The sequence below is a fragment of the Chroicocephalus ridibundus genome, chromosome 9, assembly GCF_963924245.1.
Source record: "Chroicocephalus ridibundus chromosome 9, bChrRid1.1, whole genome shotgun sequence".
Lineage (NCBI taxonomy): Eukaryota > Metazoa > Chordata > Aves > Charadriiformes > Laridae > Chroicocephalus > Chroicocephalus ridibundus.
Window position 1 is genome coordinate 32005844 of NC_086292.1, and position 27836 is coordinate 32033679.

Sequence of the window (27836 nt, forward strand, 5' to 3'; positions counted from 1 at the left end):
TCCCAACCTCCCCTCAGGGAGGAGCCGCCCGGCAGAGCCCGGCCCAGCCACCTCTGCACCCCCAGGGCGGGAACCGCCGCTCGAGGCACCCAACATCTGGTCAGGGCCACACCTTGGTGAAGAACGTGGAGTCGGAGCAGAGCCCACAGCGTGAAGAGACCTTAAGCACGTTTCGTCTCCCGGCGAGGCGGGACGGGGCCGGCACTGACAGGAGCCCCGGCAGCGGGACAGCCCCCGCGACCCCACCGCGCAGCTGTGCCGCCTGCCACAAGATGGCCACCGCAGCCCCTCCAGCCTCGGCTCCAGCCTACGCTGCCATTGGCTGGCTCGAACACCTGACCCCGCGCGCCGGGCGCTCTGATACGCTGATTGGCCAATGCCGTGAGGCAGGCTCGAGCGGCGTAGAGGCGAAGAACCGGCAAACACAGTTCCCCGAGGGGTCCGTCAAGATGGCGGCCAAGGGGCCGCTGCTGACCTGGTGAGTACGTTCCCCCCTCTCCCCCAGGCCTAGCCAGGCGCGTTTGAAGAGCGGCGGGCGGGAAGGCGTCACGCCGTTCCGCGCTCCTCCGCCGAGAGGAGAACGGCGAGGGCCCGCATGCGCCTGAGGAGGGGGGCGGGCCTGGGCTACCGCGTCCGCCTGGTTCCCGCCCCCTGGCTGAGGGAGGGCGGGGTGCCGACATGTTTCGTCGTTCTCTCAGCGGGAGAAGGGAGGAGTCTGCGCTTTCACTGAGGAAGAGCGAGCCTGTATGTTTATGTATGCTCAGAAATGAGGAGCAATTAAGTAATACGCATCCACGATATCGGTTTGGGGCAGTGGTGTTGTTCTTGGTTTTGATACGGAAAGCCCTACAAAGATGTCATTCGGCTTTTTAAGCCTGGAGGGGGGACTTGGCTTTGAATTTGTTTATTTGTGATGAAGGCAGAAGGAAATCTTTCCTCATGCCTTTCAAAATAGTTTGGAAAGATTGACGTTGTATAGGGCCTGTACACTGAGAGGGCTATATTAAAAAAAAAAAAGAGTTTAGAAGGTAAGGCGTCTGTAGAAAACAAAATATCTCTTTTCTGAAAAATTAAAAATAAGGTGGTTGTATTTTTCTCAAAGTTCCAGCAAGTTCAACCCAGTGTTTGGTTTTGAGTAATGAGCATCTGAAGGCATGTAGCTCCATCAGAATTTCTCTTGCTATATCTAGAATTTGTACCCTGTAGTAATAAAATTGTTCTTTTTGGACTGTGAAGAACACATGTATTTTACTATGGAAAACCAGTAGAGAATTAGTATATGTGTAACTTTCATAAAGAGGGAATGTAGAAACACTGTGTAGATAGCCTCTTTTTTTAAAATAAATAACTATGTGTTTCGTTTTTCAGAGGCAGATGTGGGCTTTATATTTTTGTGTATTCCAATGTTCTTGTTTTGTTTGTGGTTTGTTTTGTTTTTTTTTTTTTTATCAGGGATGTTTCACCAAAAAATGGCAGTGAAGTATTTTTCTCACACGAAATTTATGAAAAATATTCATTGGCTCCGAGCCTCTCTGAACTATGGCATTTATCAAACAGGTATATTCTATTATGTTACAGTTTTGTGCTAGTTGTTACTATCCTATGGATACATACCCTTGTGGTTTTGGGGGAAAGCTGCATGTTATCTGGTATGCAAGGATTTGTTACTGACTCCTTAATCCAGCAGTTGGTCTGTGCTTTACCTGTTGTGAAACCTCAGAAAGCCGGAAGAGTGTAGGTTGAGACCTCTGGCCTTTCGTGTCTTCTTGGGGGGGGTGGTATTTTGGGGGGTTTGGGATGGAGTTTTGGGTTATTTTTGGGGAGTGGTGCTTCTTGTTTTTTGCTTTTGCTTATGAGGGGTGAAGTTTGACCCACACTTTTAACTGGTCATGGTAAGGATCCTGTTACCCATGAACCAGACCTAATTCTTTTTAGAAATTAATGTCTTGCTGTCTGTCCATGTCCTCTCAGTTTGTAGAAGGCTGACAATAGAGTACATTGAAATCCTTTTTACTTGTATCTTTCAGAAGTAGCCAATGGTGTTTACATAGATACAACGGTGTCTTAGGTGCAGTGGAGATGCGATTAATTGCTTGAGTAATGAAGGAACTGTATAGAGAGTTAGCTGAAGAATGGGAAATGAAATTATGTGAACATAGGTGGTACAGGTCTTTTCTGCTTCGTCTGTGTTGGAGCAACTTTCCTTGAACTGGCAGAGATGAGCACAGCCCTCACAGCTTGCTCCTGGGTACACTGGATATTACTGTAGGATTCTGCCTGTAGATGATGTAGAAAAAGGGTTTCTGTAGTAGACATGACTGCATTCAAGAGTGGGATTGTGTTCAGTTGTGTATGGTAGAAGTGGGTTTATAGGCAGAAGAGAGGTTGGAACCGGAAAAATTCAGAGAGGAAGAGAAATGGAACCTGTTGGGGCAACTGCAAAAGTAAAAGCTGGAGGAAATTTGTGAATTTTTATATTGGGGTTCCTGATAGATGTTTACAAAAGTGTATGTTCTCTCACCATAGAAGCTGTGAAGGCAGGTTGCTGATAAAATGAAGGGGAAAAATTTAAACCGTCAGCTCAAATAAAGTATAATGCTGTAAATATGGACAGAAAAGCTCTGTCAGATTATTTTGGTTTGCACCCTGATGAAGACTGTGACAGCACTGCATAGTGAAATGATCTTGATGTGCTGCCATTTCATTCAGTGCTGAATATAGCCAATTTAAGCTGCTAGAATTTCTTGATGTTCCTACATTGGCATATCTGAGTCAGCATCTTGTCGCTGCTGCAGCTTAATTAAATTTGCCAGTTTGTGCCACGAGGATGGACACATTCTCATATTCAGAGAGACAGCTGTGAAGTATTATTAAGAACTGTGGACGTGATACTGCTGGGTTTGAATAACACTTGAGATGTTTTCTACGGCTGAAATCATATCTTAAAAATATGTTTTTTCCAAGATCAGCAGTTAATGTTCATTTTGTTACCCTTAAATATTTTCTCTCTTAAGAACAGTTAATTTTAAATAGAGCAGGGCTAAGATGGCCTTCATATACTGGGGTTATTTTAAGAACCAGCTTTATAATGTTACTTCTTTGTTGTGAGCGCAGCTACACCCTTGCCTTAGCTCAATATAATTTTTGGCAACTGATTTCAGAATTTTTTAGAGTAGAAAATGAAACTTTTGAATTGTGTACTCTGTTTTTAGGACTTTCTTCATTGAAATCCAGAATGTCTATTGTTACCATTAAGTAGTTTTAATTTACTACTTTTAGAGCGAAAGAAAGGCTTTTTCTAGTTAAGTCGTTCTCCTTCACTGTCGTCACTTTAACTCATAAGTTAGACCTTTCTGAGTGCAAACTGTTTCTGAACGCCAGCCATCAGTGAATGAAGAAATGTTGAGACGCTAACTTTTCATTAATAGCGGGTGTTTCCAGAACAAAGAATCAGAGTTTCATGTTTAGCTTGTCACCTCAATATTGAGTATACGGATTAATATATACACTGTTGTGTTTAAAAAAAAACACACTTTTTTTTTTTTTTTTTCATCTTTAAACCCATGGCAAACCTGCTGATGATACTCAGGGTTAGTCTGGTCGTCCAGGTAAAGTTTCAGAGTAAAAAAATTCCTATGACATAGACTAGGAATTGGAATAGTATGGTATCTCATAGTGCATTTTGCTGGATTTGAAGTTTAGGCTTGCATGACTGCCTTTATTAATTCTGACAAATATTAATATTTATGTGGAAAGTGTAAGTTCTTTCATTTATTACTTTTCTTTCAGAGAGGCAAAGAAAAATGTGGAGGCATTGGGAAAGTCTTCAGAAAATAGACAGACTTCTAACATCCAGGCTGCAGATCTAGTTGAGGTGGAGGCTAAAAGCACAACTGATGATCATCCTTTTCCAGAACCTAGGATCCCCTATCCATTTACCTCTTGTTTGACTGAGAAGGAGCAGAAAACGTACTTATATCTGATGACTAAGTACTCAAAAAAAATAAAACATTTTCAAGTTAATGCAGCAAGTCAAAGAGAATTATACACCTATCTGGTAAGTGTGCATATGGGTACGCAGGAACATCACAGAGGGAGTCATACAATTTTTTTTGTTAAAAAGCGTTAAGGAAAATGTAGCAAAAATGGTTTTAAATTCAATTTGTTGTAATTTCCTTGTAGCTTAGTATTATGAATGGTAATAAAGGTTTAAAGTGTTCTGGATAACATTTTTAATATAAATTGAAAGTATATTTATTTATTTCATTGAAAGTGGGTGGGTTTCCTGTGGATTTTTTGTTCTATTTTGTTTTTTAGTGGTAGTCTAAACGACTGATGATAAGTGTAGATCTTTGATAGCTGATTAAACACCCACCCACCCCCAAAAAACCCCACACTTTTTTATGAGAAGAAGTTAAGAGTTGACCTTTTGTGATTTTAGCATTTCATAATGGCGTGTAGCAGTCTGTGTAGGAGATGGGTACATTTTGATGTGTTCTTTGACAGCACTCTGTAATTGGGAACTTCTTTCATTAGCATGTGAAGGGACCTGTATGTTGACCTCCTGTGCTTGCCACATCAGTGCTTATGGGAGTAGAAAGGCAGAGGTTGCTGCTTAGTCTCAGCAATGTTGTTTAAATAGTGAAATAATAACCTTTCTGTTTATAAACTACCAGTGTACGGCCAAAAGAAGCTTGCTGTTTGTTGGGGGAGTGGTGTTTTGCTGTTTTGGGATTTGTTCTAAGGAAACGGGCCTTGCAAAAAATTTTTTTTATTTAAGTGAAACTCTTAAACATATGCAAAGACTTGCCAAATTGAGCAGCAAGTGGAATCTGTGCCCTCCCTCATACTGTACTACCTCTCTGGAAATTTTGCTCATTACGTACCTAGCCTACAGGATTGCATTCTGTCTTAAAAAATAGATTTTTCCCTCCCTCCAGCAAATGAAAGAAGTAGTAAACAATGAAATGGCAGAATTTATGAAATTTGCCCAAAACGCTGCAAAAAGCTGTGCCAAGGATTATGATGCCATCTCTGAAGATGGACTACGTTATACTGAGGTAATTACCAATACTGTGTTTAATTCCTTCTCTTCTTCCATAATGGTATTGGAATTGTGGTTAAGATACATAGGCACTGCGCATGGGGTCTGGTGTTCCCTGAACTTCTGTTGATTCCATGTTGGGGTGAGACATGCGAAGTTGCCATTTCCCTTATGCTGTGCAGTTTATCGCTTGGCCCCACAGGTTATTGTAGCCAATAAGATACAATATAAATGAGGTCACTGAATACAATACTGTACAAAAATTTAGTCATCAATTGAATAAATTACATCTTTTTATTTGGGAAGGGAGAAATTGCATTTTTAAATGTGCATTTACGTTAACAAGCTGCTCCTAAATATACACTACTGGACAGAATGTTAAGCTTTCCTCCACAGTAGCATGTTACAAAGTCACTTTAATCAGGAGTTACTCAGGCTTTAATCATAATAATCTGCAAGTTCACACTGTGTTAAATACTCACCTTGATGATTCTAAAATCAAACACGAATGCAATTTTAAATATCATTCTTGGTTTAATATCACATTTCAGGAAAAGAACTCCAGAATACAGGTTTGTTAAACTTTTCCATCAATGGGTTGATTTGCTCTTGCTTGTTTTCCTCATAGTGACTTGCCTTAATTGAAATGGCCTACTTACGTATATTTTAAAAAAAAAATTTAGTCTTTTCTAGAAAAATAAGTGATGTGGCACTTTCTAATTTGTTCTGTAAAACAGTGTTTACTAGAGAGTAGAGTGTTTAGTTAAATTCATAAGGATTGTTTCTGTTTGACCGTCATGCTTTTTATTACGTGCTTTTTCATGCACAAGATAAATTTATTCTCCCACTAACGCATGGTTTGGGCACATGTAAGGACAAAATCTTGCTTTTTTTCTAAAAATTGGGATTGTCTTTGTAATTTTATATCTTAAACATGTCTATTTTTCTAAGTGATCTTGTCATCTGGTCACTAAATGTGTCTCCAAACTTGAAGTCCTGTTTATAGTTAAGTTGATATCGTGAGTTAAAAATGAAACGGAGGCACATATTTAGTTTTCAACAATAAGTGAAAAAATAACTAATTCTAGTTACTAAATAAAACCTAAATGTCTTAAGTGCATAATTCAGATATCAGAAAAAATTGTCTTGGGATCTAGAGTTGACATGAAAGCAAGTTTCAACACATACAGAATCTTCCTGTGTCTTTACCTTTGCAGCTTTTACCTAGGCTTAGTGTAAACTATGTAGTAACACAAAAAATACTAGTTCCTCTAAAAGCCAACATAAATAAACTGCAAAGAAAATAATTACAGTTAAAACTGTACTAAACCTTTTTTTTTTTATGATTGATCTGAGCCTGTGTGCTTACATTGTTAGCCTTGCATATGAGGGGTTGAGGAGAATTTAGGGTATGTTCAGTTCTGATGCTAGTGATTGTAAGATTATTAAAGAGTTATACTGATACCTTCAAATTTTTTAATACTGTCTCTAACTGGAAAAGTTGAACAAGCCTGTTAGCAGTAATCTGCTAAATATATCTGTATTCTCTACAGAAAGTATATGCAAATGCAACTTGCAATTGTAGAAAAAACTTCTTAAAATGAAATTCTTACGAAAAATACAAAAGCATAAACTATTTTTTTCTTTTTATGTTAGGAATTATTACGTGCTTGTATTGGACATGTGCAGAAGTATCCTGAGTTTTACACGCTCCAGGAGATCATGAGTATCATGGGAGGGAAGTTTCATACACAGTTGACCTTTAGGCTGGAAAAAAATCTTCTTGTAATGGTAATATCTTACATATACATATTGTTTTGGTATTATTTTCAAACAAGTAGAATTACATCTGGATTGTGTTAGGCAAGGATTCTGGGTTTTTTTTACAAATATTATTCAGTGCTTGGGTTAGGGGTTATAATTTACAATTAAAATTGTTAATGAAAACATTAACAAAATTATTTTGGTAGTGAGGCCGTTAACACCCTGCACTTATGTTTGCAATAAAAAGATTACATTAATAGTATATTTTTTAAATATAACACTAACTTTATAATACACCTGCATAAATTCTTAATATTTTTCATGTAAGAAGTGCAATGTTGGATCAACACGATTTCAGTTAAAGCTGTTTTTTGAAACTGCTTGATTTCTTCAAGGGTACAGCAAGACGTGGTAAAACAAATTTCCCTGCCATGCCTGTTCAACTGCCCACAGATTATAAAACTATTACATCTATTATAAGTCCAGAAAAAAAGGCTTCTATTATGCACGAAGTAAGTAACCTTTTTACTGTCATTTTTAAGTCGTGTTTTGTATAGAAGAGCAATTTGGTCCTTTTTATGTGGCAGCATTACATTTTTTTCTTCTTTTTTTTTTTCCCTAATCTTACACATCTTATAGCATAGGAACATATACTGTATCATTATTTGTTTAGTATTTTATTTATAGCAATCACACTGCCCTCTTCAAAAGTTGGGTTATTGCCTTCTGAACCTAGTGCCTCTTGAAGGGGCTTCCTCCGTTCTCATGAAACATGAGAGGTCTTTAAATTGGAACACACTGTCCGTGAAATCTAGATAGAATTGTTTATTACAGTGTTATTCCTTTTGAACTTTGCTTTCCAATTTCTAAGCCAGCCTCTGTGTGTGTGAGTGTGTATACATACATATGAATGCATGTAGGTGCAAAGGCTTGTGATTTCAGAAAGAAGTCCTGAGGGTAAGAAGAAATACTTTAGACTGTCTGGTTTTCTGAAAAGCCAATTAGGTTAGCTTACCCTGGGAATTTCTTCTGTTAAACAGCATAAACTTCATATCCGAGTTGAACAATTTTTAGATTCCGATCCACCTTACCGTTAAATATCCAATCTTCCTGTTTGTGTTCTTCCACAGAGAAAATCAATGAGTTTTTCCTTCTGTAGAACTTGTTTTTTTCACTGTTTATTCCAGATAATTTGTTATCCGCTAACATAAGGAGTTTGTTCGTGTATCAAAACCCAAACTTTCAACAGAGGCACTGTGATTGCAAAGACACTTTTCCTTAAGAAAGTAGCAGAGGTGACACATGAGAATGATATATGCCTCAAGAGATGTTACAGCTATAAACAGAGAAGATTTCTGATGATGTCTCAGGCGGCAGAAAAAAGAACACAGCTAGATTTTTCTTATATCTCTCTCATGGTTCTCAGTGCTCCTGGGCTTCTGTTATCTTCTTAGTCCTTGATGTTCTCCTCCCACCTCATGAGCGTTGCCAGCCTCCTCTCTTCATGGAAACCTGTAGTCATAATATTTAATAATTTTATTATTTCAATTCTGAATTTGTATTCTTCATGTTTTTATATTTGTTTTAACATTCTTTATATGTAATCTCTATTCAAACAACTGTGCATCTTTAACCATACTTTAACATTAGATGTCTGTATTGTGCTATTACTCATAAGGAAGATCTGTAATACATGTGTGAGTGAATCTATTTTTTTTTTCTTCTGCAATGCCCATATTTCATGATCATCAAATTCCTATTCAGTCTAGAAATTCAAATTAATAGGAACGAACTGAAAGATACAAGTTAAGAAGATATATTTTCTCATGCTGCAAGGTGGATGCATAAGATTCAGACAAAAATTTTCGGGGGCATTTTTTGCTTATTCATTTGATATTGAAGCTTGGCACTGTGTTGGTATTTGGGCTTTTGGAGTTGGGGGGGAAGGTTAATGCATGTTTGGGTTTGGGTTTTTCTTATCAATATAAATTTGTGTGTGTAATTCTTAAAAAAAAAAAAAAAAATAAAAACAACTTTAAAAATATAACTTTTTTTCTGTTTAGGATATTAGTTCAGATTCAAATGCAGAAAAACTTGCCTTGAAATACTGTCCGCAAGTTGTTTTAAGTAATGAATCATTATTTACTTTACTGAATAATCATGGACTAAACTACAAGGAACAATGGGAAATTCCAGTTTGCATTAAAATGATCCCTGTTGCAGGTATAGTATGTTTTTGTTATAAAAATTACGGTTTTGTCCATGAAAATATTTATATATTCTCATAATCCTTTTGAAGCAGACGGAAGAACAGGAAATTAGAAAATCCAGTAAAACCAGCTGTGGGAAGGAAGAAGGTAGTCTGGTTTAGTTCACACAATAATGGAATCGTTTAATTTTGGTTTTATTTAAAAAAGAAAGAAGCTAAGGTTAATGAGAATTATAATTGTAACTATAAGCTCAGATTTTTACCTTTTCTGAAGAAGCAGCATTCTAGAATGCAGCTATAAGAAAATAGTATCTCTTAAGTACTTTCATTTTTTTAATTTAAGGAATCAATCAAAGTAATAAAATTTGACTTATTTAGTTCACACATCTTAAAGGGCAAAAATCTGAAGTTAATAATTTTCAGCTGTCATCTGGTAAGGAGTCAGAGACCTTTGTGTTGTAAAGAAAAATGTTTGGTTTAATCAAAGTTATCGTAAAAAATGAACTTTAAAAAAATCCATTGCTATAGTTTGTCCTCTGTTTTCAAGGAGGAAAGCTGATAGCAAGGTCATTTTGTGGTTTTCTACACCTTGTTCCACCTTGTTACTGAGAATAGCAACAACCTCTAGAGGTATCACCATTAACATTGAATTTGGACATAGAGCTATTTTCCGCTTGGAAAAAAAAATAATCTGTTAACTGTCCTTTTGCTTTTCAAAACTGTAAGCTCTGCTCCTGGGAAACAACTGCATGAAGCTGTTAAAATTATCAAGTGAACTGATTTCAATAAGCTAAAGAAGAGAAATTCTGAAGTTTTAGGAAAAAACTAAAGAGCAAACATTTTCTGGAATTAAAAGGACCTGTTTACACCATAGAATAATGAATAAATGATGAATGTCTATGGAGATCACTTTTCCCAATTGCAACAAAAAATGTTTTGAATAAACTGATTAACTCATCTGAGTGCTATACTTTAGTTGTCAAGTACTCCATCAGTAATCTGAATATGGATTTCCTCTCTTGTTGCCTCTCCCCCCCCCCCTTTTTTTTTTGTAATACACAAAGGATTTTTTCATGATGAGTATTTATAATGGTTGTTGTCTTGGAATGTCCACATTGTGTGCATTTCACACAAATTTGTATAGCAGACTTCTGGATAGTAGTAAATAAGCTGTCAAATATCTGCAAATCTTCCAAATTTTGCACTTTCCTGCATGAAATTAAATTACTTTATCTGTAAAGGTGTGACTCCTTTTATATCAGGTTTACAGTTTTTAAACTGAATTTTTAGATCCAAAGTTAGCACATAAAGGGCTTTCAGAATACGTTAGCCATAAATAGTGTTTCTTGAAGGGCTTCTCCTCTCCTTCCTTTTCCACCTGCACTGTAATGCACCTCTTGCATTAATTGTATTTTTTTTTCTAAAACAGGAGACTGTATTCACCATGGGCCTCTGCTTTCTGTATAATAGTGGGCAGGGTATCACTGTTATTTTTGGATGAATCTGTGGATGATTCACATGTAAATGTGTTAAAGTATAAACAAAAGAGTAGGGCAGCAGAGACAGGACGTAGTTATTGATTAGAAGAAATATAAACTGCAGCCATTGCTTTTGGCTTTTTGAAGTTCATTTATTATTTAAATTTTTTATATATATAAAAATATAAATATATATAATTTATATATATACATATAAAACAATCGTTTTTCCTTTCATTTAATGTGTACTCAGTCTCTTTCTGTTCTTGAACAGGTAGCAAACCAACTAAAGTGGTTTATGTTGATTCACCTCTGATGAGAAAGGAAATGACAGTAAGAGAGAGGAACCAAATCTTCCATGAAATTCCAATGGACTTTCTAGCAACTAAAACGTCTTACGTTTCAATTTCTGATGTATCAATGGACAAACCAGCTGAGGACAGTCTGTTTCAGTGGGATGTATGTAGCCTCACCTCTTCTTAAAAACAAACAAAGCCAAAAACCTGTGTTATAATTCCTAAGTTACTTGTTCTGTGATAATGAAGGAGAACTTAGGTTTGCTCTTGGTAGCTTTTTTACTGCTGAGTTACAGAACCTATGTTTTAAAATGTCTGTCTTGTTCCTTTAAATACTTCACTTACATCAGCATCTCAGCTGTAATGTTTACTTCATTAAAATGTATTTTGATCAGTTTATTTAGGTGGGAAAAGTTCTGTGAGCTTTATTTCTCTCTTGAAAGGCCTTTCAACTCCTAGGACTTAAGATACTCTCTGTTAAACGTGGGAATTTTTTTTGCAATTACTGCCCCTCTCTCCCAACAGTCAAAATATGGATAGTAGAACATTTTTCATGTTTTCAGTATGACAGTGTCTTGTTTGTGATTAACACATTCTATTTCTTGGTTTGTTTTATTATTTTTTTTTAATATTACTATTATTTTTCTCCCTGTGTTAAGATGTCTTCCGATACCTACCAGTACAGGAAGATTCCTCTTCCAGATGACACAGGGATGGACTTTGATGATGATGTTACAGAACTGGAAACTTTTGGAGCAACTGTCAAGCTCTCAAGAACTTCTAAAATGGAAAGTACTTTTCCTACAGTTAATAACACTGCTAAAGTTTTATCACATGGCCTAAAAATGGGGAAAAAAAATACACCCACCATAAACAGTGGAGATGAAGAAGGGAAAAACACCATTTCTGAGCAAGGAGTTTCAGCATGTGCTAGCATGCAGCTTCCGTCATTAGATGGTGTTCTGTGCTTCAGCCCTGAAGAAAACACGTCTCATAAAAGCTTTAATTCAGAGGATGTAGTACTGAACAAAGCGCAGCATGTCATGAACAAAGAAGTATTAGGCAATGAAACACAATTAAATACTCTATCTAATGCTGTTAGTTACAAGAAAGAGTCCGATGCTGCACAAAAAAATGAGACTTACACTTCTTTATGCAGTAGTGACACAGATGAGGAGCGTTTGGTCATTGATACAGAATGTAAAAACACGGATTGTTGCCAAACAACTGTACCAAACACTGTTTCTCGTACCTCAGCAGAGACTGCCAAATCACCTTCACCCACCCAGATTCCGTTAGCAAGCATGACTGGTGGATCAGATAACATGGATCAGGAAAAAAGTGCCTCCAGAAAGCCTACAAGAAAGTTATCCAAAGAATTTGATCCTGTCGGACAGATTTTGAAAATGCAAACTGCACTTCTCAAGTCACCTTCCCAAAAAGCTCGTGAGCAGCCAGTGGTGAGCTGTGATAATTCTAATGCTCCACCAGCTCATGTGCCTCAATCTCCAAAAGCATTGGTGACCTCCAGCACAGAAACCGTGCCAGCCACTGCCTCAAACCCCAACAGCTCGTCTAGAAATACCTGGACTTGGCTTTTTCAGGGAGTTCCAAAGAGTAAGTAATTGTGCTCAATGTGTAAAGAGTAAAATTTTAAATTTTCAGTAAAATTTTAACAGAAAAACATTTTAACTTCCTCATCTGAAGAACATCCTAATAGTTCCTCTGTTACATTTACTTAGAGATGTGATGTAATTTTTTCTTTTTTTTTTTTTTTTAACAATACCTTTTCTGTGTGAGAATTACTGCCTTGCACACAAAAGAGAGCATTTTGGGAGCTGTTTGTCTACAGAGGTGGATGTGAAATACTGTTTTACTTCTAGAGAAACAAAACTTTGTTGTACACAAGGTTTTTAAGCAAGGAAAAGAAATCATTTGGTAGTGAAATGAGTTACTCTTCATCAGAAATTAGAATATTTGAGTAGTCTGGTCTGCAAAAATAGTTTCTTGTCGATCAAGAATGGAATAATTTTACATTTTATGCAAAAGAAAAATTTAATCAAATTATGCAATTAAAACTTGAAAGAAAACTTGGAATTTGAGTGTCTGAGTTCTGAGACTCCTAGTTCAGTTGCTGTTTCTTAGCTGCCAGCAATCAGTTCCAGAAGATCAATGAGGATTCGCTACAAGCCACCTCTCCAAGTTTTCAGGCATTTAGATGGAAATAGAACCTATGCTACACCCAGACTTCAGCCAAGAACGAGAAGTCCTGAAGATCCTAGGGACCATGAACTTTGAGGTTTTCCTTACATGCCTGAGTTGTTTCTGAGCTTTGTGCAGCTGAAGTTAGAAGCACTTTGTTGTGTTAGGTAAATGGACAGGAAACCAGGCAGGTTGCATCAGGACAGATACTCTTTTTCTCAAATATTTAATTCCAATTAATCAATGCTTTTTCTTGTGAAAACCTGTTTTGCTGGTATTTTCTGACTTGCTGTGCATTTGATCACATAGGAATTAATCTTAATTAATTTACTTAATCTGTAATGCAAACAGTTAACACAACTAATTCTGTTTTAGTTGAAATTGCGTTAACACTTCCTATGCTTTTATCAATTTAACTGAATTTTAGTAGTCACTAAAAGACCACGTCTCCTCCCTCAGTTTGAAGGGTTGAGCAGCATGGTATTCTTTCTGTTTCTCCTTCTCTTAAAAGCCGGACTATGGAATTCAGGTGTTTGATAATAGAATATTTTCTTTTCTTTTTTTAATAGAAGTAGTGAAACCAATATTGCTAAGGTGATGAAGTGTGACTGGGAAAGAGAAGAAAGCATAATTATGCAAATCGGAAGTTCTGTAGCAAACTGATAAACCTCTATGCATGTCTTTTTTTTTTTTGCAGAAGCCAGAACTTAATTAAATATTTTACTAACAGAAAATTGTTTCCGGTCACTCTGATGATAATATCTCATGCAGTCATAGTTTTGACACACATTTCCACGTATCTGCAGGACGAAAACCAGACCTGGATAATTTTAAATAAATAATCTTAAACAAGTTGGAGTTTATTCTTGCTTATTTTAGAGAGATGTTTGTTAACTTACCTCAAAGCTACAGTTGGAGATCTAAGAAGTGTTTCTTTTGAATATGCTAGCATTGAAATTGAAGTTGAAGCAAACTCAATTTGGAACAGAGGCTTATGCTGTCATGCAAACCTGAGGCTTGAGTTATTTCAGTAACTGATAAATGGATGGCAACTCTCAGGAGGCAGTCATCGTAAATAAAATTTTTGTCTCCTTTGTGCTGAGTGACTGTGGCTTAAAAACCAGCCTTTGAATTCCATTTGTACAAGAATGGAGTCTCATAGCTCTGTTTGTTTGTATAAGAAATCTAATGATTAGGATAAAATATGTGGGAATATTTAAAAATATACTTTTTAAAAAGTTATAGCGTACTTTTTCCAAATTTATTTTTTTTTTAATACGTAAGTGACGTATTGTGCCTAATGAGACAATTTTCACCGCAAAATCTTAGGAAACAAAACATATCCTATTAAAAAAAAAAACAAACACAAACAAAACAACAACCCACACCAAAAAAACCCTACTATAAGAGAAAAAAGCTAATTAGCGTCATGGTAAAGAATGTGCAAGCTTGTCATTTTCTGTTTTATTTGTTTTCTAAAGGAAAGCTGCCAAATGAACTTCAGCTGCTTGAAGAAGACCCTTCAGAGTATAAAGCACCTCAGGATGGCAACCTTGTGTATAAGCTTTTCAGTTTGAATGATCTGTTGTTACTTGTGCGTTGCAATGTGCAAAAAGTGAAGTCATTGCCACGATACCATAAAAAGAAAAAAGCCCAAAAGGTACAGATTTTGCTGTTAGCTTTTTTGTTTTGTGTTGTTTTTTAAACAGTTGTGCTCAACTGGCATCTCTGGGATTCCCAGTCCTTCATAGCATCTGTGTTTTCACTCAGACAATTAGTACATTTAATTGTAACTCTATAGTGTGTGTCTTCTTTAAGTAAATGTTTGCTGTAGGAAGAGAGGGAAAAATAATTTGTTATTTCTTTAAACCTACTTGATTAGAAGATAAGCAAGTTTGATTCTGCATTTCTTCCTACAACTGCATTACAGTAATAAGCATGAGTAATTATGTAAACTAATGTCAGTTTGAACTATTCTTAAAAGTTAATGCAGTAATAAGGTTTTTGGCCCAAGGCTTTGAGAATGTTTGGGATCATAAATACTTTCAAGCAGGATTCAGCCTTGCTATTATGCCTAGTTAAGCAGAGAAATAGATAGAATGAACAGAGGACGCATTTAAAGATAAAGAGAGGTCCTTTTCACTCTGCTTGAAAAGACTCTGGTGTACATCTTAGCAAGTCATTTGTCTCAAGGAATAAAATGCTTTAAATACAACTGTAATCCAAATATTCCTTGTAATATCAGGAGAAGGAAAGCGTATTCTGGAATCCCAAGTAATTTATTATTTTGTCAGGAGTTCTCTGAATCATTCAACAAATTTGATGTGGTATCTCCCTCCCCAGAATACCAGAATTATGGTAGGCAGGCATTTTGTGAGGTGTTTATGCTTTGCTGAAATGGAAATAGAGGAGCTTCATAAGTCTGATTACTTGCTCAAAATCGTATTTTGAAGAAATACCATTTCTTTGCTATTGATCCACTGCGTATAAATGCCTGTGAATAGCTGCTTAGTTTGTTAATCAAAAACTGAACACTGTTGTATTTTTTAAAATTCCTGCTGAAATTTAATGTGTGATTTGTCAGTGAGAAGAGGCTTATATTTCCTCTGTTAGTGTTAACATGCAAAGGTTAGCCTCTGATTTCAAATGAGATCCAAGCATTAGGTTCTAATTTCAAGTAAGATTCTATCGGGGGAATAAATGGCAGGATTCCACTAATAATGAGCACATCAGAAATGTCTTTTTTTTTCCTTAAATTCCTGCAGAGGGCAGTAGAGCACAGAAGTGTGAACTTCAGAATAATTTAGTCCTATGGAAAAATTACTTAGTGGCAAAATTTTATTATTTGTAAATGCTTGTCTAGGCTTTTTTTTTTTTTGTTAGTCCATTTCACCTTCCTCTATATAGAGTCTCTGTACTCCGAAGGTTGTACTGTGGACATCACAGAATGTGAGTCATCACACAAAATGTGTGAAATGTCTTTGTTGCTTCAACTGTAGTGAAAGATTATGATGATTATCAATTACAGAATGTAGTTCAAATGTTGACATTTTTTGGACAGTGAGTGCTGATTTTTCTTGTATCTTCACTTGTATAGGTTACTCCAATATTCCTGTTGCCAAAACTGGAATACCAACCCTACTATGGTGTCGAAGCTCTTACAGAAAGTGAAGTATGTCGGTTGTGGACAGAGAGTATGTTGCATTCGGAATGCTTATTTTATATTGGTAAGTTCATGTGTTGATTTCTGCTTGAGAAACACATATGTCTGAATATTCATAGAATAACAGAAGAGAAAAATATTTATTAAAAGTATATTCTGTTTGTCCTTATTTGTTTTAACTTTCTAATTCTGGCTTTCACTTCTGTTAAATAAGTGCTTTGTCTAAAATTTCTGTGGGGTGGTAAATGAGGATATTTCAGCTTTGGTTTTAGATAAATAGTATCCAGTAATCTTTGTTTGCAAGTGCATTTATTTGTCTTTCAAAGACAAATATATCTGTCAGTGTGAATTTAGTTCTCTGAAATTAGTAATCTTCATGACTTAAAGTATCTTTGGGTTTTGGGGGGAGTTTTTTGTTTGTTTGTTTGTTTTTAATGAGTCATATACAACACGAATTATCCGCAGGAGTGGTAAAAATATTTCTTGATGAAATGTGAGCTATGAATGTATCTTAGTATTTTGTGAAATCATTTTAAATAAATTTGTTATTACATACCAAAATAGAAAACAAACAGAAGATCAGATATGTGTCTCAGAGGATACTGATTCCTTGGCCTTTGAGCTTGCAGTATGGGAAAAGGTCAAATGTTAGTTATCTTTCTTTGAAAACAGGCAATAATGTTCATATTTCTTAACTGATAACATGTAGACAGTTAAGATACAAGAGAATGAGGAAAAACAAGCAAGATAGGGTTAAACCAAGTTCTGTCATTCAGAAATAAGAAATTACACGCTTTGAAAACAATTTACCTCTCATAAGGTGTGTCTCATACCTAAGGTACTGGAAATAATTTTCTGGCTTTGCAGAAATCAAATTCCTCATAGGAAGAAGAAAAATACGTAGCATAACTTTATTGAAAAATTCTTCCCATAGCTGTGATATTCCTTGGGAGTTCTGAACACTGGATGATCTTACTTAAACAAACACGTTTTCCGTTGTCCATGTCTAGTTGATCCATGAAATTTAATTTCCTAATATGTGTTATGACTTGACACATCCCTGTCAAAGGGATGGTCTTTATACTCCTTGTCCTGTATCATGCAGCAGATGGAAACAGGAGATAATGTAATAGAATCTGTGAGTGGGAAGTAACATACATTCAGTGGGAACGAAGCAGGAAACTACAAATCCTGTGTAGAAGAGATGACAGCTGTAATTCAGAGCACAGAAAATAAAAAGCCAGTAAAGCAGGGCTTAAAAAGCATGGACATGTTAGCGGACAGATCTTACTTGTAAAGGCAGTCTATCCAAAATCACATAAACCAAGCACATTAGGAATGCAGTATTATAAGGAAAGTTAACAAATGTCCTGTAGAAGATGCCATATTCATGTTTGTACAGGGACATTTGAAATGTCAGGAAACTTTTTATGTCTATTAGGATACATATGTTCTGTAGAGAAGTGAAAATGATGCATATGAAGAAGGTGGCCAGGTTATTTTAACAACCGCTTTAGGATATGGAGAGCTCTCTGATACCAATTACCTTGTAATTAGTAAGGTTTTAAAAGGGAAAATCTGCAATGAAGTGGTTAGTCAAAATGCATTTTAGAATATGTTTGACACTTCCTATGGAGTGAGGGCAATCCTGTTTGTACAGTGAATGAATGTTCTGCAGTGTGGACTGCCTCGCTTTCCTGTTGTTGAAAAAAATCTCTGTTTTTTATGGTTGTTATGGCAGCAGTTGTGGCCTGTGGTTGCCTAACCTTTCCACTTGTGCTCTGAATCACACTTTTGCTCTTGCTGGCTCACATCAGAATACTATTTTAGAAATGCTGAGTTCTCTCTTCCCTAATCTTTACATAGAAATTTTGCACCCTATCATAGAATTATGAGGTTTATGTGAAATCTAATGTATTTGAGGTGATAGTTTTGCTGATTGCATCTATCTTTGTCTCCTGTCTATATTTAATGGAACTTACGTTTCTAATTTTAAATTTTAAAAGCAGCATTTGCTGTGGTTTTTCCCTTTTCTAAAAAAGTCCTCACAAAGAGATAATTATGCACACAGTTCTCCATTTCTAATTATATCTTAACGTACAGTACTGAAGCATTTCTGCTCTTTTTTTTTTTTAACAAGCAGAACAGTATACTGAATTGCACTGAAATTTAGCTTCCTGTAGACAATTGTATCAGTATTTTTATTAACACTTAGAGAGTGACAAGCAGTGTGAGGAACTGTAGAGAGAGGGATAATCTGCTTACAAAGTACACAAACTGAAAGAGCACACATCTATCTAATCTCCCATCAGTTACAGGATACTTAACATATGACTTGTGCAGAAGTTTGCAGACAGCTCATCCAGCCAACGCCCCTTTTATAGAGGCTCTCGGGAGTGCAGGAGAAGGCAGGCTGCATGCTGCAGGAGTTCTGGCATAAACAGCCATCCTCTTCTGATACGGAGGTTCCTCAGTGTCTCCTTTGTAGATACCCGCTATAGCCGTGAAGCGGATGCGGAGCCCTAGACTGCAGGTTTCCGTGGCCTGGCCTTTGACATGCTCTCTCTGTGTGCTTGGGAGAAGAAGTCGTTGGGACTGAGAAACACTGGTTATTCCAGTGATATTTGTTTGTCAGCTCTTGGATGCGCTTCCTCCAGCAGCAAACCCTGGCGTCCACAGGGATTCTTCTGTGTGCTCTGAGGAAGCACAGGATTACTGTGGGTTGTCACTGTCCTGCACAGTAAATCAGTGCTCCCAGCATGTGGGGCAGGCCCCCTCCCAACACTGTTTTTTAAAAAAAAAAAAAAAAAAAAAAAAAAGTCTGCTGCAAATATGGAGTTGGACTCCCAGCATGTCACCAACTTCTAATACTGATAGAATATGGAATTTATTCATGTAGGCAAATTGGGGACTGCAGATTTTTGGTACTGCCAAGTAGTTTCTAATAGAGGTAGGTAAAAAGACATACATGGAAGTAAATGATCCATTTTTTGAAAGAGCATCTACCACAGCTTTTAATAGGAGACTGTTACCATATTCTACTTACGGATTCTTTCTGCTCCCGTTGAGAAATACTGCAAGGTCACCATGAAATTCTGCATTTCAGTTTGTCTTTCTGGGGAACTGGGAAAAATGCAATGTTGCAAATGTCCTGATTTAGTTAGACGGCACTTTGCAACAGAAAACTTTATCATGAAACTCCAGGAGCAACTCTCTAAGGGTGATAATATCCCTGTATGACGGACAACTTAAAATGGGGTGGGTATCTCATTCTTGTTCATTAATCTGATACCTGAAAGTAAGACTGCTGCTATCGTGTTTAGTGTTAAGCAGAAAGACAGACTTGGCTTCTCAGATCGTGCTATAATTTGAATTATTTTAAGTGAAATATCACGCCTGTTATTTTAAAATGAACCATAGTAGAGCCATAGACTTACTGCTCTTTTTAAATTTACCCCACAGTATGAGTGTGGAAGTATGGAACAACTGTTTGAAAACTGTTCTTATCATTACTAACACAGTACTTACAACTTGCATTCTTCTTCAGACAGTTCTGAGACTATATAGATCTCAAGTGAATCCTCTAAAATTGAAGATTTGAGCATGTAGCAGACCTCATTGTTAAATTGCTTAGGAGTTCTTGGATCTCAAAAAAACTTACTTCACTGTCTCAACAATCTTCTGTATTGCCAATAAGTATGGATGGAAAGTTCTTTGGACCTTGATCCGTGCCCCATAATTGTCTGATGTTGTTCTTCAGTGTTGTATGGCTCTGTGTGGCTGAGGGAGGAATCTCATAGCTCAGCGCAGTGACTCAGCAGTGCTGCCAGCTCAGGAGATGAGACAGAAAGCAGAAGTGTAACCATGGCCTCCTGCAGAAATTGCAGGGTGTGATATTAAGTTGAATTTTTAATTTTGTATGGTCTCAAAGAAGGTTGTGATTGTTTGCACAAAACCAGAGATATTATCATCAAACAAACTTGAGAGTGCTCTTCCTCCTCTTGCTAGTAGAGCACCATGCTCAGTTGTTGATTTAAGTGCCCTTGCTGCTCAGATAGGAAATCCTGCATCTGCAAAGGGACGTGTTTCCCAAATAAGATACTTGTTCTTGATCTAAGCAGTAAATAAAGTTATGATAAGCTTTGTTGATTAATGGGAACATTTTACCCTGACCATTATTCACTTATTTGCATTAAGTGCCTAAGCAAAACTTACTGCAAAAAGACTAGTTTACCTTCACTTGAATAGGGTAATATTTGCCTTTATTTAAAGATTATTTGAAAAATGGGTTGGAAAGAAGTACTTACTGTATGGGTAGCTTACTGAGTGTCAAGTGTTTTCAATCAGTCACTTCTCAAATGTAAGATGCAGTAATATAAATTAGGTATGAGTAGTTCATAGATTATTTTTTTTTGGCCCCACTATGCTGTCATTGAGTTTAGAAATGGAGAAGTTTCTGCTTTGAGGAAAGGCTGATAAGGAATGGAGAACACAAATAGATTATTTTATTTTTTTTATAATGACTTCAAGTTTCTTTTCCTCTAGTCAGCAATGCAGAATATTAAACCTAGCTTCTTAGTCTTGCACAAAATACTGATATCAAGAAAGGTAACAAATGTACAGTGTTTAAAAGAAATGAGTTGTCCTAGTGCATTTTTCTTAAATTTGTTAAAATAAGAGTACTTTTGTGGTCTTCTTACACATCACATAACAAATTACTAGTAATGTTTAGCTTGGAATGCGAAGTGCTTTGGTTTAGCAGTTTTAACTGTGCAATTGAAGCTTTTACACTTCCGACAAGAGCAGATTTGTAGTAAGGCGGTAAATTCCATGGAGTAGGTTGTATTTTATTATGCTGCCTTCTCCTCATCCTCCTTGTGGGAGCTGGAATAGAACAGATTTCTAGGAAAACCTCAGCATGAGAGAGAACCTGAAGGTAAGGCACGGTCACCACATCAGTGTACAAGCTACGATAATGATCTTTATTGCTTATCAAGTGAAAACTTGTTAGCCTTTATTTTAAAAGTGTGATGAGGAGAGCTTTGAATTGTTTCTCCTAGCTATGTCAAAGACAAATAGTCTTTAATGATTTGCCAGGAATAAGGCCTGAATTGTAAATTGTAATTTTTCAGGTGAGGGTAAAAAAAAAAAATCAAGAGATGAAGGTACATAGTCCCCAGAAAATCAAATAACACAATTGTTTCTATAACATATCAGAATAGAAAAACAAGTATATTAAACTCAAAAGTAGATTTGTTGTAAAAGATAAACTTTCATGATCTGTCCAGTAAGGAAGCATAGTGATAAGGATCAAAAGAACTTGAGAAGATACAAAGTAAGTGATGAGATTAAGGCCATGGCAAAATGAGGTTGTATATCCCAGACATCACCCAAGATGTAAGATTTGCTGTTATCATGGGCATCTCCCTGAGTTAGAAAGACAACCCAAATACGGATGTCTGTACTTAAAGCAGGTATACACTTTACTTTCCATTATTGTGCAATGTTGGTAAATACTTTTCACTGTTCTACATGGTAAAAGAACAAAATTTTTTATTCCTTTTAAAATGCATAAGGTCTGGAAATCATCCTTTTGCATTTGTTCTCTTTTATTTTTTGTGTATTAATTGAATTAATATTTTTCAGGACGTATTGATGCTTTTACATCAAAGCTTATTATGCTAGAAAAGATTTCTCCAGAAAGTTTAAGAGAAAAACTTGGATTGATTAAGTGAGTATTTTTGGTAGGTTTTTTAGTAATTAATTTGAAACCCTAACAAGCCTTGCAAGTTACTACTTTTGTAATTTTTTTTTCTTTTTTGCAGGCCTGCAAATTCATTAAATATACTTCATCACATTTTGAAGAAAGTGTCTGAGTAAGTGATCTGTTCTTTTTCATTGTATTTATTTGCAACATTTTCCAGCTCATCCTATTTCTTCTGCTTGTCTACTCTTTGATTTTTATTTTTCAGATATATTAAATATTTTACAGATTCTTTTAGGTCTAGCATAGCATAATGCAGTACTGTATAAAAATGTGTTTAGGATTACAGGTTTTGTATAAATGTTGCTAAGGAATAAGAACTTGATTTTATGAACTACTTATTCTAAAAGAGGAGACTGGACGCTTCTGAGATGATTGAACAGTCGCAGGAGTGAGTTGTAATATTATGTATGTGAGCTGACATTTCACGTTTGGACTTCAGTTTAATTCATGCTTCTTTGTCCATAGTGTTTTTATAAAACGGGGATTGATAAGTAAATATTGAAAGACGTTTTGCTTTTGTGTTAAGAATTTAGTAGCTATCCTGATCAAATGAAACAAAACAAAAACATTTAAATAATATTTTTCATTTTGAACTTTATCTTTTTAGTTTGCAGGAGGGCTCTTACTTGTTAACTCATGCTGCAGGAGATTCATCAGTTGCAATCTACAAGAGTTCTCTTGACAAGACGACGAGAGCATCATATAACTTACATAAAGCTCATTGTGATCTGCCTACTGTACCTGCCACTCTCTCAGTCCCATGGGTGCCACTAGATCCCAGCCTCCCTTTGCCCTACCACATGAATCATGGAAGAGTTCCGTGCACCTTTCCACCTGCACCCCAGGAAGCCACGTGGAAACAGAAGGTCAGTATCACGCTTGATGGAAAATCAGATTAGCAGTTTTGAAATAATCTGTTTCAGTCCCTTGGATATATAGCTAGTATATTTATCTGTCATCTTCGGGGGTCAGAGAGACCTTTTAGAGTACTGGATCCACTACCAAGAATAGGAATTACTTTTTCCTGAGAGAAAATTTCAGGTGAGATTCATCTCCCCTAGCTTTAAACATTTCAGTATGGAAAAACAATGTTTAAGTTCGTTGTGCTGTTAACAGGTGGAAATGGAATATTTTGTAAGATGCATCTCCACATCAGGGTGGGCCTCTTAAAGAGATTACAGGACTCGTGCTGTAGAGTTGTCATTTTCTCTCGAATGACTACAGGAGTAAAGGTGATTAGCACAACTGTAGACAGGTAAAATCAGGTAAGGTGAATTCTACTGTCAGGGTCTATTCCACTGAGCTCTTATTACAGTTCTCTGTGATACATTAAGTGTTGGGGTTTGTTTTTTTTAAAAGACACTTTTTTTTTTTTCCCTGTTTGATGGCAAAGTTCTTTCAAAGTGAAGTTTTGCATCTTTAATGAGAGCTAATAATACTTTTGGACAGCAAAAAGAATGTAGCATTTGGCTTAATTAAAAGCTTTGTAATTTATAGGCTTGCAGTACAGCTGAAACAGATACAATATTTTCATTTATAAGGATTTTCTAATTTTGCCTCTGTGGTGGTGCTTTTTTTTCTTCGAACAGTTTCAGGAAGGACCTTTTAACCTGTTTTTCTGCTTTTTCAATCTCACCTTGATCTCTATTTGTCCCTCTGTCTTTCTCCCAGATCTCAAAATCTTGAACTTGTTGGGCCATTTCAGCAGAAACTGACATGCGTTGCAGGCCAAAGATGTTAAATTTTAACCATCTTAGTGAAAATAAGTAGCCAGGTAGAGAAGGGGCATCCAGATTAGTGCTTGCTCTGTGAAGACAGCAATGAGCACTCAGCTGTAGTAGGTGAAACCCAAAATCTCATGCAGACAAGAGAGGCTGTAAGCAGATCAGCCACACACAAAAAAACCATGTCAGAGCTTTTACTTTGCTATGTGTGGGATAATCGTGTGGCAAAACAGAAAACCAAACAAAATTACTCTTTACTGAAAATGTAAGTACTTTCCTCGGTCCTCTCATGCCACTCTTTGAAGTCTTTGATGTCTTAATGTAGTGATTCCTGATTTCAGTGGCTCGAGTGGAGCATCTTGCATCTGTTCTTGATTGTTTGTCATTTTAAACGAAGCTCATGTAGGAATAACAATGATTCTTTACAGCAAAAATAAGGTTTCCCTTTTGACCCTCTGAAGTATCTTAGCGGTGTTGGACAAATTGCCATTGATCACCTGTCTCTGGTTGCTCTGAACTCGTTCAACTTAGAGGAGACTTTCATTGCAGTTCTGGTAGCTTCCATGATGTACAGAAACTTAAATTCTCATTGGTATACTGTTTCCTATGCAGTGAAACATTTGTAATAATGTTTCTATGCTTTACTGTTTCTGAAATAAGAGTAATATGTTATTTTGTATAGAGGCGCATATACTTTGTTTAGAGGCATGGGAGTACCTTAGTTTAGGAAAACACAATTTCTGTGTCTCAGACATAACTAAAATTGTGTGTGGATGGCTTACTCCTTTTTACTGAAAATTATCAACCTTATGCAGCATTTATATGTTGTGTTTCTTCAGAGTGCAGTTAAATCTAAAGAAATAAAATGTTTTAGATGTTTGAATGTGATCTTCCTTACAGACATCTTTTACTCATCCAGACTCAAGACAAGTAAAAATTAATATAGTCTAAAAGTTGCTAACATCTGCTTGTTGTTGCTGTTGTTTTAAAAACAGAATAGAATTTATTCTGAGAAGAAGAATTAATTGTCTGCATCTAAAGAAACTTTTGATAGAAATTCTGTGGTAATTGTTTAGGAATCCAGCCGCCTTTGTAGTTTATGCTGATGAATATGTGATGCATATCATGCTTTGGAAATTTCCCAGAGATCCCACCCTCAGCTCTAATATTTTGAACAGGTAGTACGACACTTTAAAAGTAAGAAAGTTTTCAAGCATTATTTTTCTTCAGCATATCACAGAATGGCAGGGGTTGGAAGGGACCTCTGGAGATCATCTAGTCCAACCCCCTGCCAGAGCAGGGTCACCTACAACAGGTTGCACAGGAACGCGTCCAGGCGGGTTTTGAATGTCTCCAGAGAAGGAGACTCCACCACCTCTCTGGGCAGCCTGTTCCAGTGCTCTGCCACCCTCAGGGTAAAGGAGTTCCTCCTCATGTTTAGGTGGAACTTCCTATGCTCAAGTTTGTGCCCATTACCTCTTGTCCTGTCCCCGGGCACCACTGAAAAGAGCCCGGCCCCATCCTCCTGACACCCACCCTTTAAGTATTTGTAAGTGTTGATAAGATCCCCCCCTCAGTCGTCTTTTCCCAGACTGAAGAGACCCAAATCCCTCAGCCTTTCTTCACAAGAGAGGTGTTCCAGTCCCCTAATCATCTTGGTAGCTCTCTGCTGCACCCTCTCCAGCAGTTCCCTGTCCTTCTTGAACTGGGGAGCCCAGCACTAGACACAGTACTCCAGGTGTGGCCTCCCCCGGGCAGAGTAGAGGGGTAGGATGACCTCCCTTGACCTGCTGGCCATTTAATCATTTGTGCAAAAGCCACATGCTAACCATGCCTAGCTTAGTGTGACTGTGAGATGTTTTTCAGGCCCAGTTATGTGTTTTAGCCACATCCTGACTTCAGATGAGGGCAAAGTAGAGTTGTGCATCAGTTCCGAATTATCTCATGCACTTTGTTTTTTTTCTGCCAGAAGGAAATCCAGGCATGTAGGCAGGAAAGGGGCAGGACTGGGCAGATCCCACTGCTGACAGGAAGACCAGCTGTGCCTGTCAACCAGTCCAGATGTGGCATCTGAGTCTGGCTGGAATGACGAGAAGTAGAAGGCGGTTCTCTGAAGGTAGTTGTATGTGTTTGTGCTTACTAAAGATTTAAGATTATTAATTCTAGTTTTTTGTTGTTTTTTTTTTTTATTCTCTCCCCATACGTATCTAGATGACTGGGGCAAAAGGACAATCTGACACACCGTATGAGGGAAAGCCAGTAGCTATGGAAACAAAAGGCAGTCCAGCTAAGCGTTTTAGAAATGAAGGTGTGGCTACAAAGAAGCTGAAGAAGAATTACTGCAAACAAAGAATGATGAAGAAAAAGTGGAAAATGAAGTACAAGAAAACGCAACTGAAGTAGAGATAGCTAAACCATGCTGTGATAAGTATGATCTGGAGAAGGACAAGAGGAAGCAAAAAGTCTGAGGCTTTCTTGCGTCTTCAAAGAAACTAGAACAAGCTGGCAGGGGAAATGGCATGGCTGAAACATTGTATAAAGCTTTAACCCTTTTTTAACTTCATGGATGTATTTCAAGTGAAAATCTCAAATTCAGTCAGAGGGAAAAAAGAGCAAGCATCTGCAGCTGAGGTTAGGGGACAAAAGTATCTTCTGTTGGTCTCACGATTTTTATAGAAAAACTACGGTTTGAAGAATGATGTGGTGGTTGACAGCAATATCTAATGTCCCATAACAAAAAGGAAAACAACTTTTCAGCTTTCTTAATTCTTCCAGAAGCACTACAGATTTTTATTCTGACATAATTTAAAATTATATTTTACTTTGTGCAATGTGCATAGTGGGAACAACTTGGATTTAATTACTTAATTCTTTTAATGCACAATGTCTACCAGTTTTTTAATTATTTATAAAAATACATTTTCTTTTTAGGATGGTGCAACAAATGAGGTTTGATTAACAAAAGCTGTGTCTATTTGAATAGTATGTGCCATAAATTTGTACTAGGAAACTTACAAGTACAGCTAAACAGTTAAAATAAATATATTTTGCTCCCCCAAAACAAATTTCCAGATTTAGATTCTGGCATGTCTTCAAAAATGAATATTGCAGTTATTTACTGCATTACTGAATGGCTACAGCCTAAGTCTGATATCGGATTGCACGCTGATATGCAGTAGCGCTTACCTGAGGTATTAAGGTTTGCCTGGAGGAACAAGTGATAGGATCAAGGCCGTAGTCATCATTCCAAAACCCCAACCAGACTAATGCTGTACATCAATTGTTTGCTTGAAATTTAGAGCCAAACTGACAGAGTGAGGTTAGGAAAAGTGAATACTTACTGTCTATCAGAAGACCAAGCAGTGTGATGACATGCATCCTAATGAATATGAGTTATATGGAAAAATTAAAGTTGTTTTAAATGTTAGTATAGAAATGCATTGTGAGTACATAAATGCATTTCTCTGTATTACAGCTATTTTATGGTACATACTTGGTGTTTCATCAAACAATTTCAACAGAAACAGTTCTTGAAATTGAGGCTCAAAAACTATAGTCTCTATCATCGCTTTTGTTTTGTGTTTTCTGGATTTCTGCCTATATTTGCCTTTATTAGGAGTATTGTTTTTAGAAGAGTGCATAAATTATTGAAATCTACAAGAATGAGTCCAATAAATTCTTTCCCATTTTTGCCTTTTAAACAATACGAACAACTCTTTAAATGTCTGGGCCAAGTTTTGTTTGGATGGTGTTCTGGAGAGCTGTTTGTATGCATGCTTAAACTGCTAACACACAAAACAAAGGCCTTAAAGATGTTCTTCCAAGTCTTTTGTTTGGACTAAAGAAGTTACCACGTACACACATCTGACGAAGCATTCTTCTGTTCACTAGGGCTTGACACATATTAATGTCATGAAAATAAAAATGAAATATTTAAATCGTTTACTGGGTATACCTGTTATAAAATCCTGAAGACAGTCTTTTTTAAAGCAGGCTTAAACAATGAATGTATATTAAAAAATGTTCTTTGTGAAATACAAAGCTTTTTCTGAATATTTTTCCCCCCGCTGTTAGATATATTTATAGTATTATTCAGTTTATTCTTTTATCTCTTTTTGCAGCTTTTAGCTGCAGTGATATGCTAATGACAAGCTGAGCTGGTGTAGAGCTGTTTGCAAATTACGAATAG

The 27836-nt window shown here is 36.7% G+C and overlaps 1 protein-coding gene across 3 annotated transcripts; it reads left to right on the top strand.

Moving 5' to 3' along the window:
• On the top strand, window positions 1-27636 carry ICE2 (interactor of little elongation complex ELL subunit 2). Of its 3 annotated transcripts, XM_063346885.1 has the most exons (15): window positions 10-478; window positions 1453-1557; window positions 3790-4057; window positions 4941-5060; window positions 6701-6835; window positions 7204-7320; window positions 8872-9031; window positions 10770-10954; window positions 11451-12408; window positions 14475-14653; window positions 16091-16220; window positions 21803-21887; window positions 21982-22032; window positions 22531-22789; window positions 25859-27636. In XM_063346885.1, the coding sequence occupies exons 1-15, from the start codon at window positions 273-275 to the stop codon at window positions 26048-26050; spliced, it is 3150 nt and encodes a 1049-aa protein (XP_063202955.1). In that variant the 5' UTR covers window positions 10-272; the 3' UTR covers window positions 26051-27636. The 3 variants fall into 3 exon arrangements, with proteins under 3 accessions (XP_063202957.1, XP_063202955.1, XP_063202956.1); XM_063346886.1 differs by lacking the exon at window positions 1453-1557 and having other exon boundaries at window positions 386-478; XM_063346887.1 differs by lacking the exons at window positions 21803-21887; window positions 25859-27636 and having other exon boundaries at window positions 1-478; window positions 22531-22670.
• The last annotated feature ends 200 nt before the right edge of the window (window positions 27637-27836 follow it).

Coding starts and splice junctions, on each gene's coding strand:
- ICE2 (XM_063346885.1), top strand. CDS start 273: ATGGCCACCGCAGCCCCTCCAGCCTCGGCTCCAGCCTACGCTGCCATT. Junction 4,058..4,940: donor GAGAATTATACACCTATCTG/GTAAGTGTGCAT, acceptor CCCTCCCTCCAG/CAAATGAAAGAAGTAGTAAA. Junction 5,061..6,700: donor ATGGACTACGTTATACTGAG/GTAATTACCAAT, acceptor TTTTTATGTTAG/GAATTATTACGTGCTTGTAT.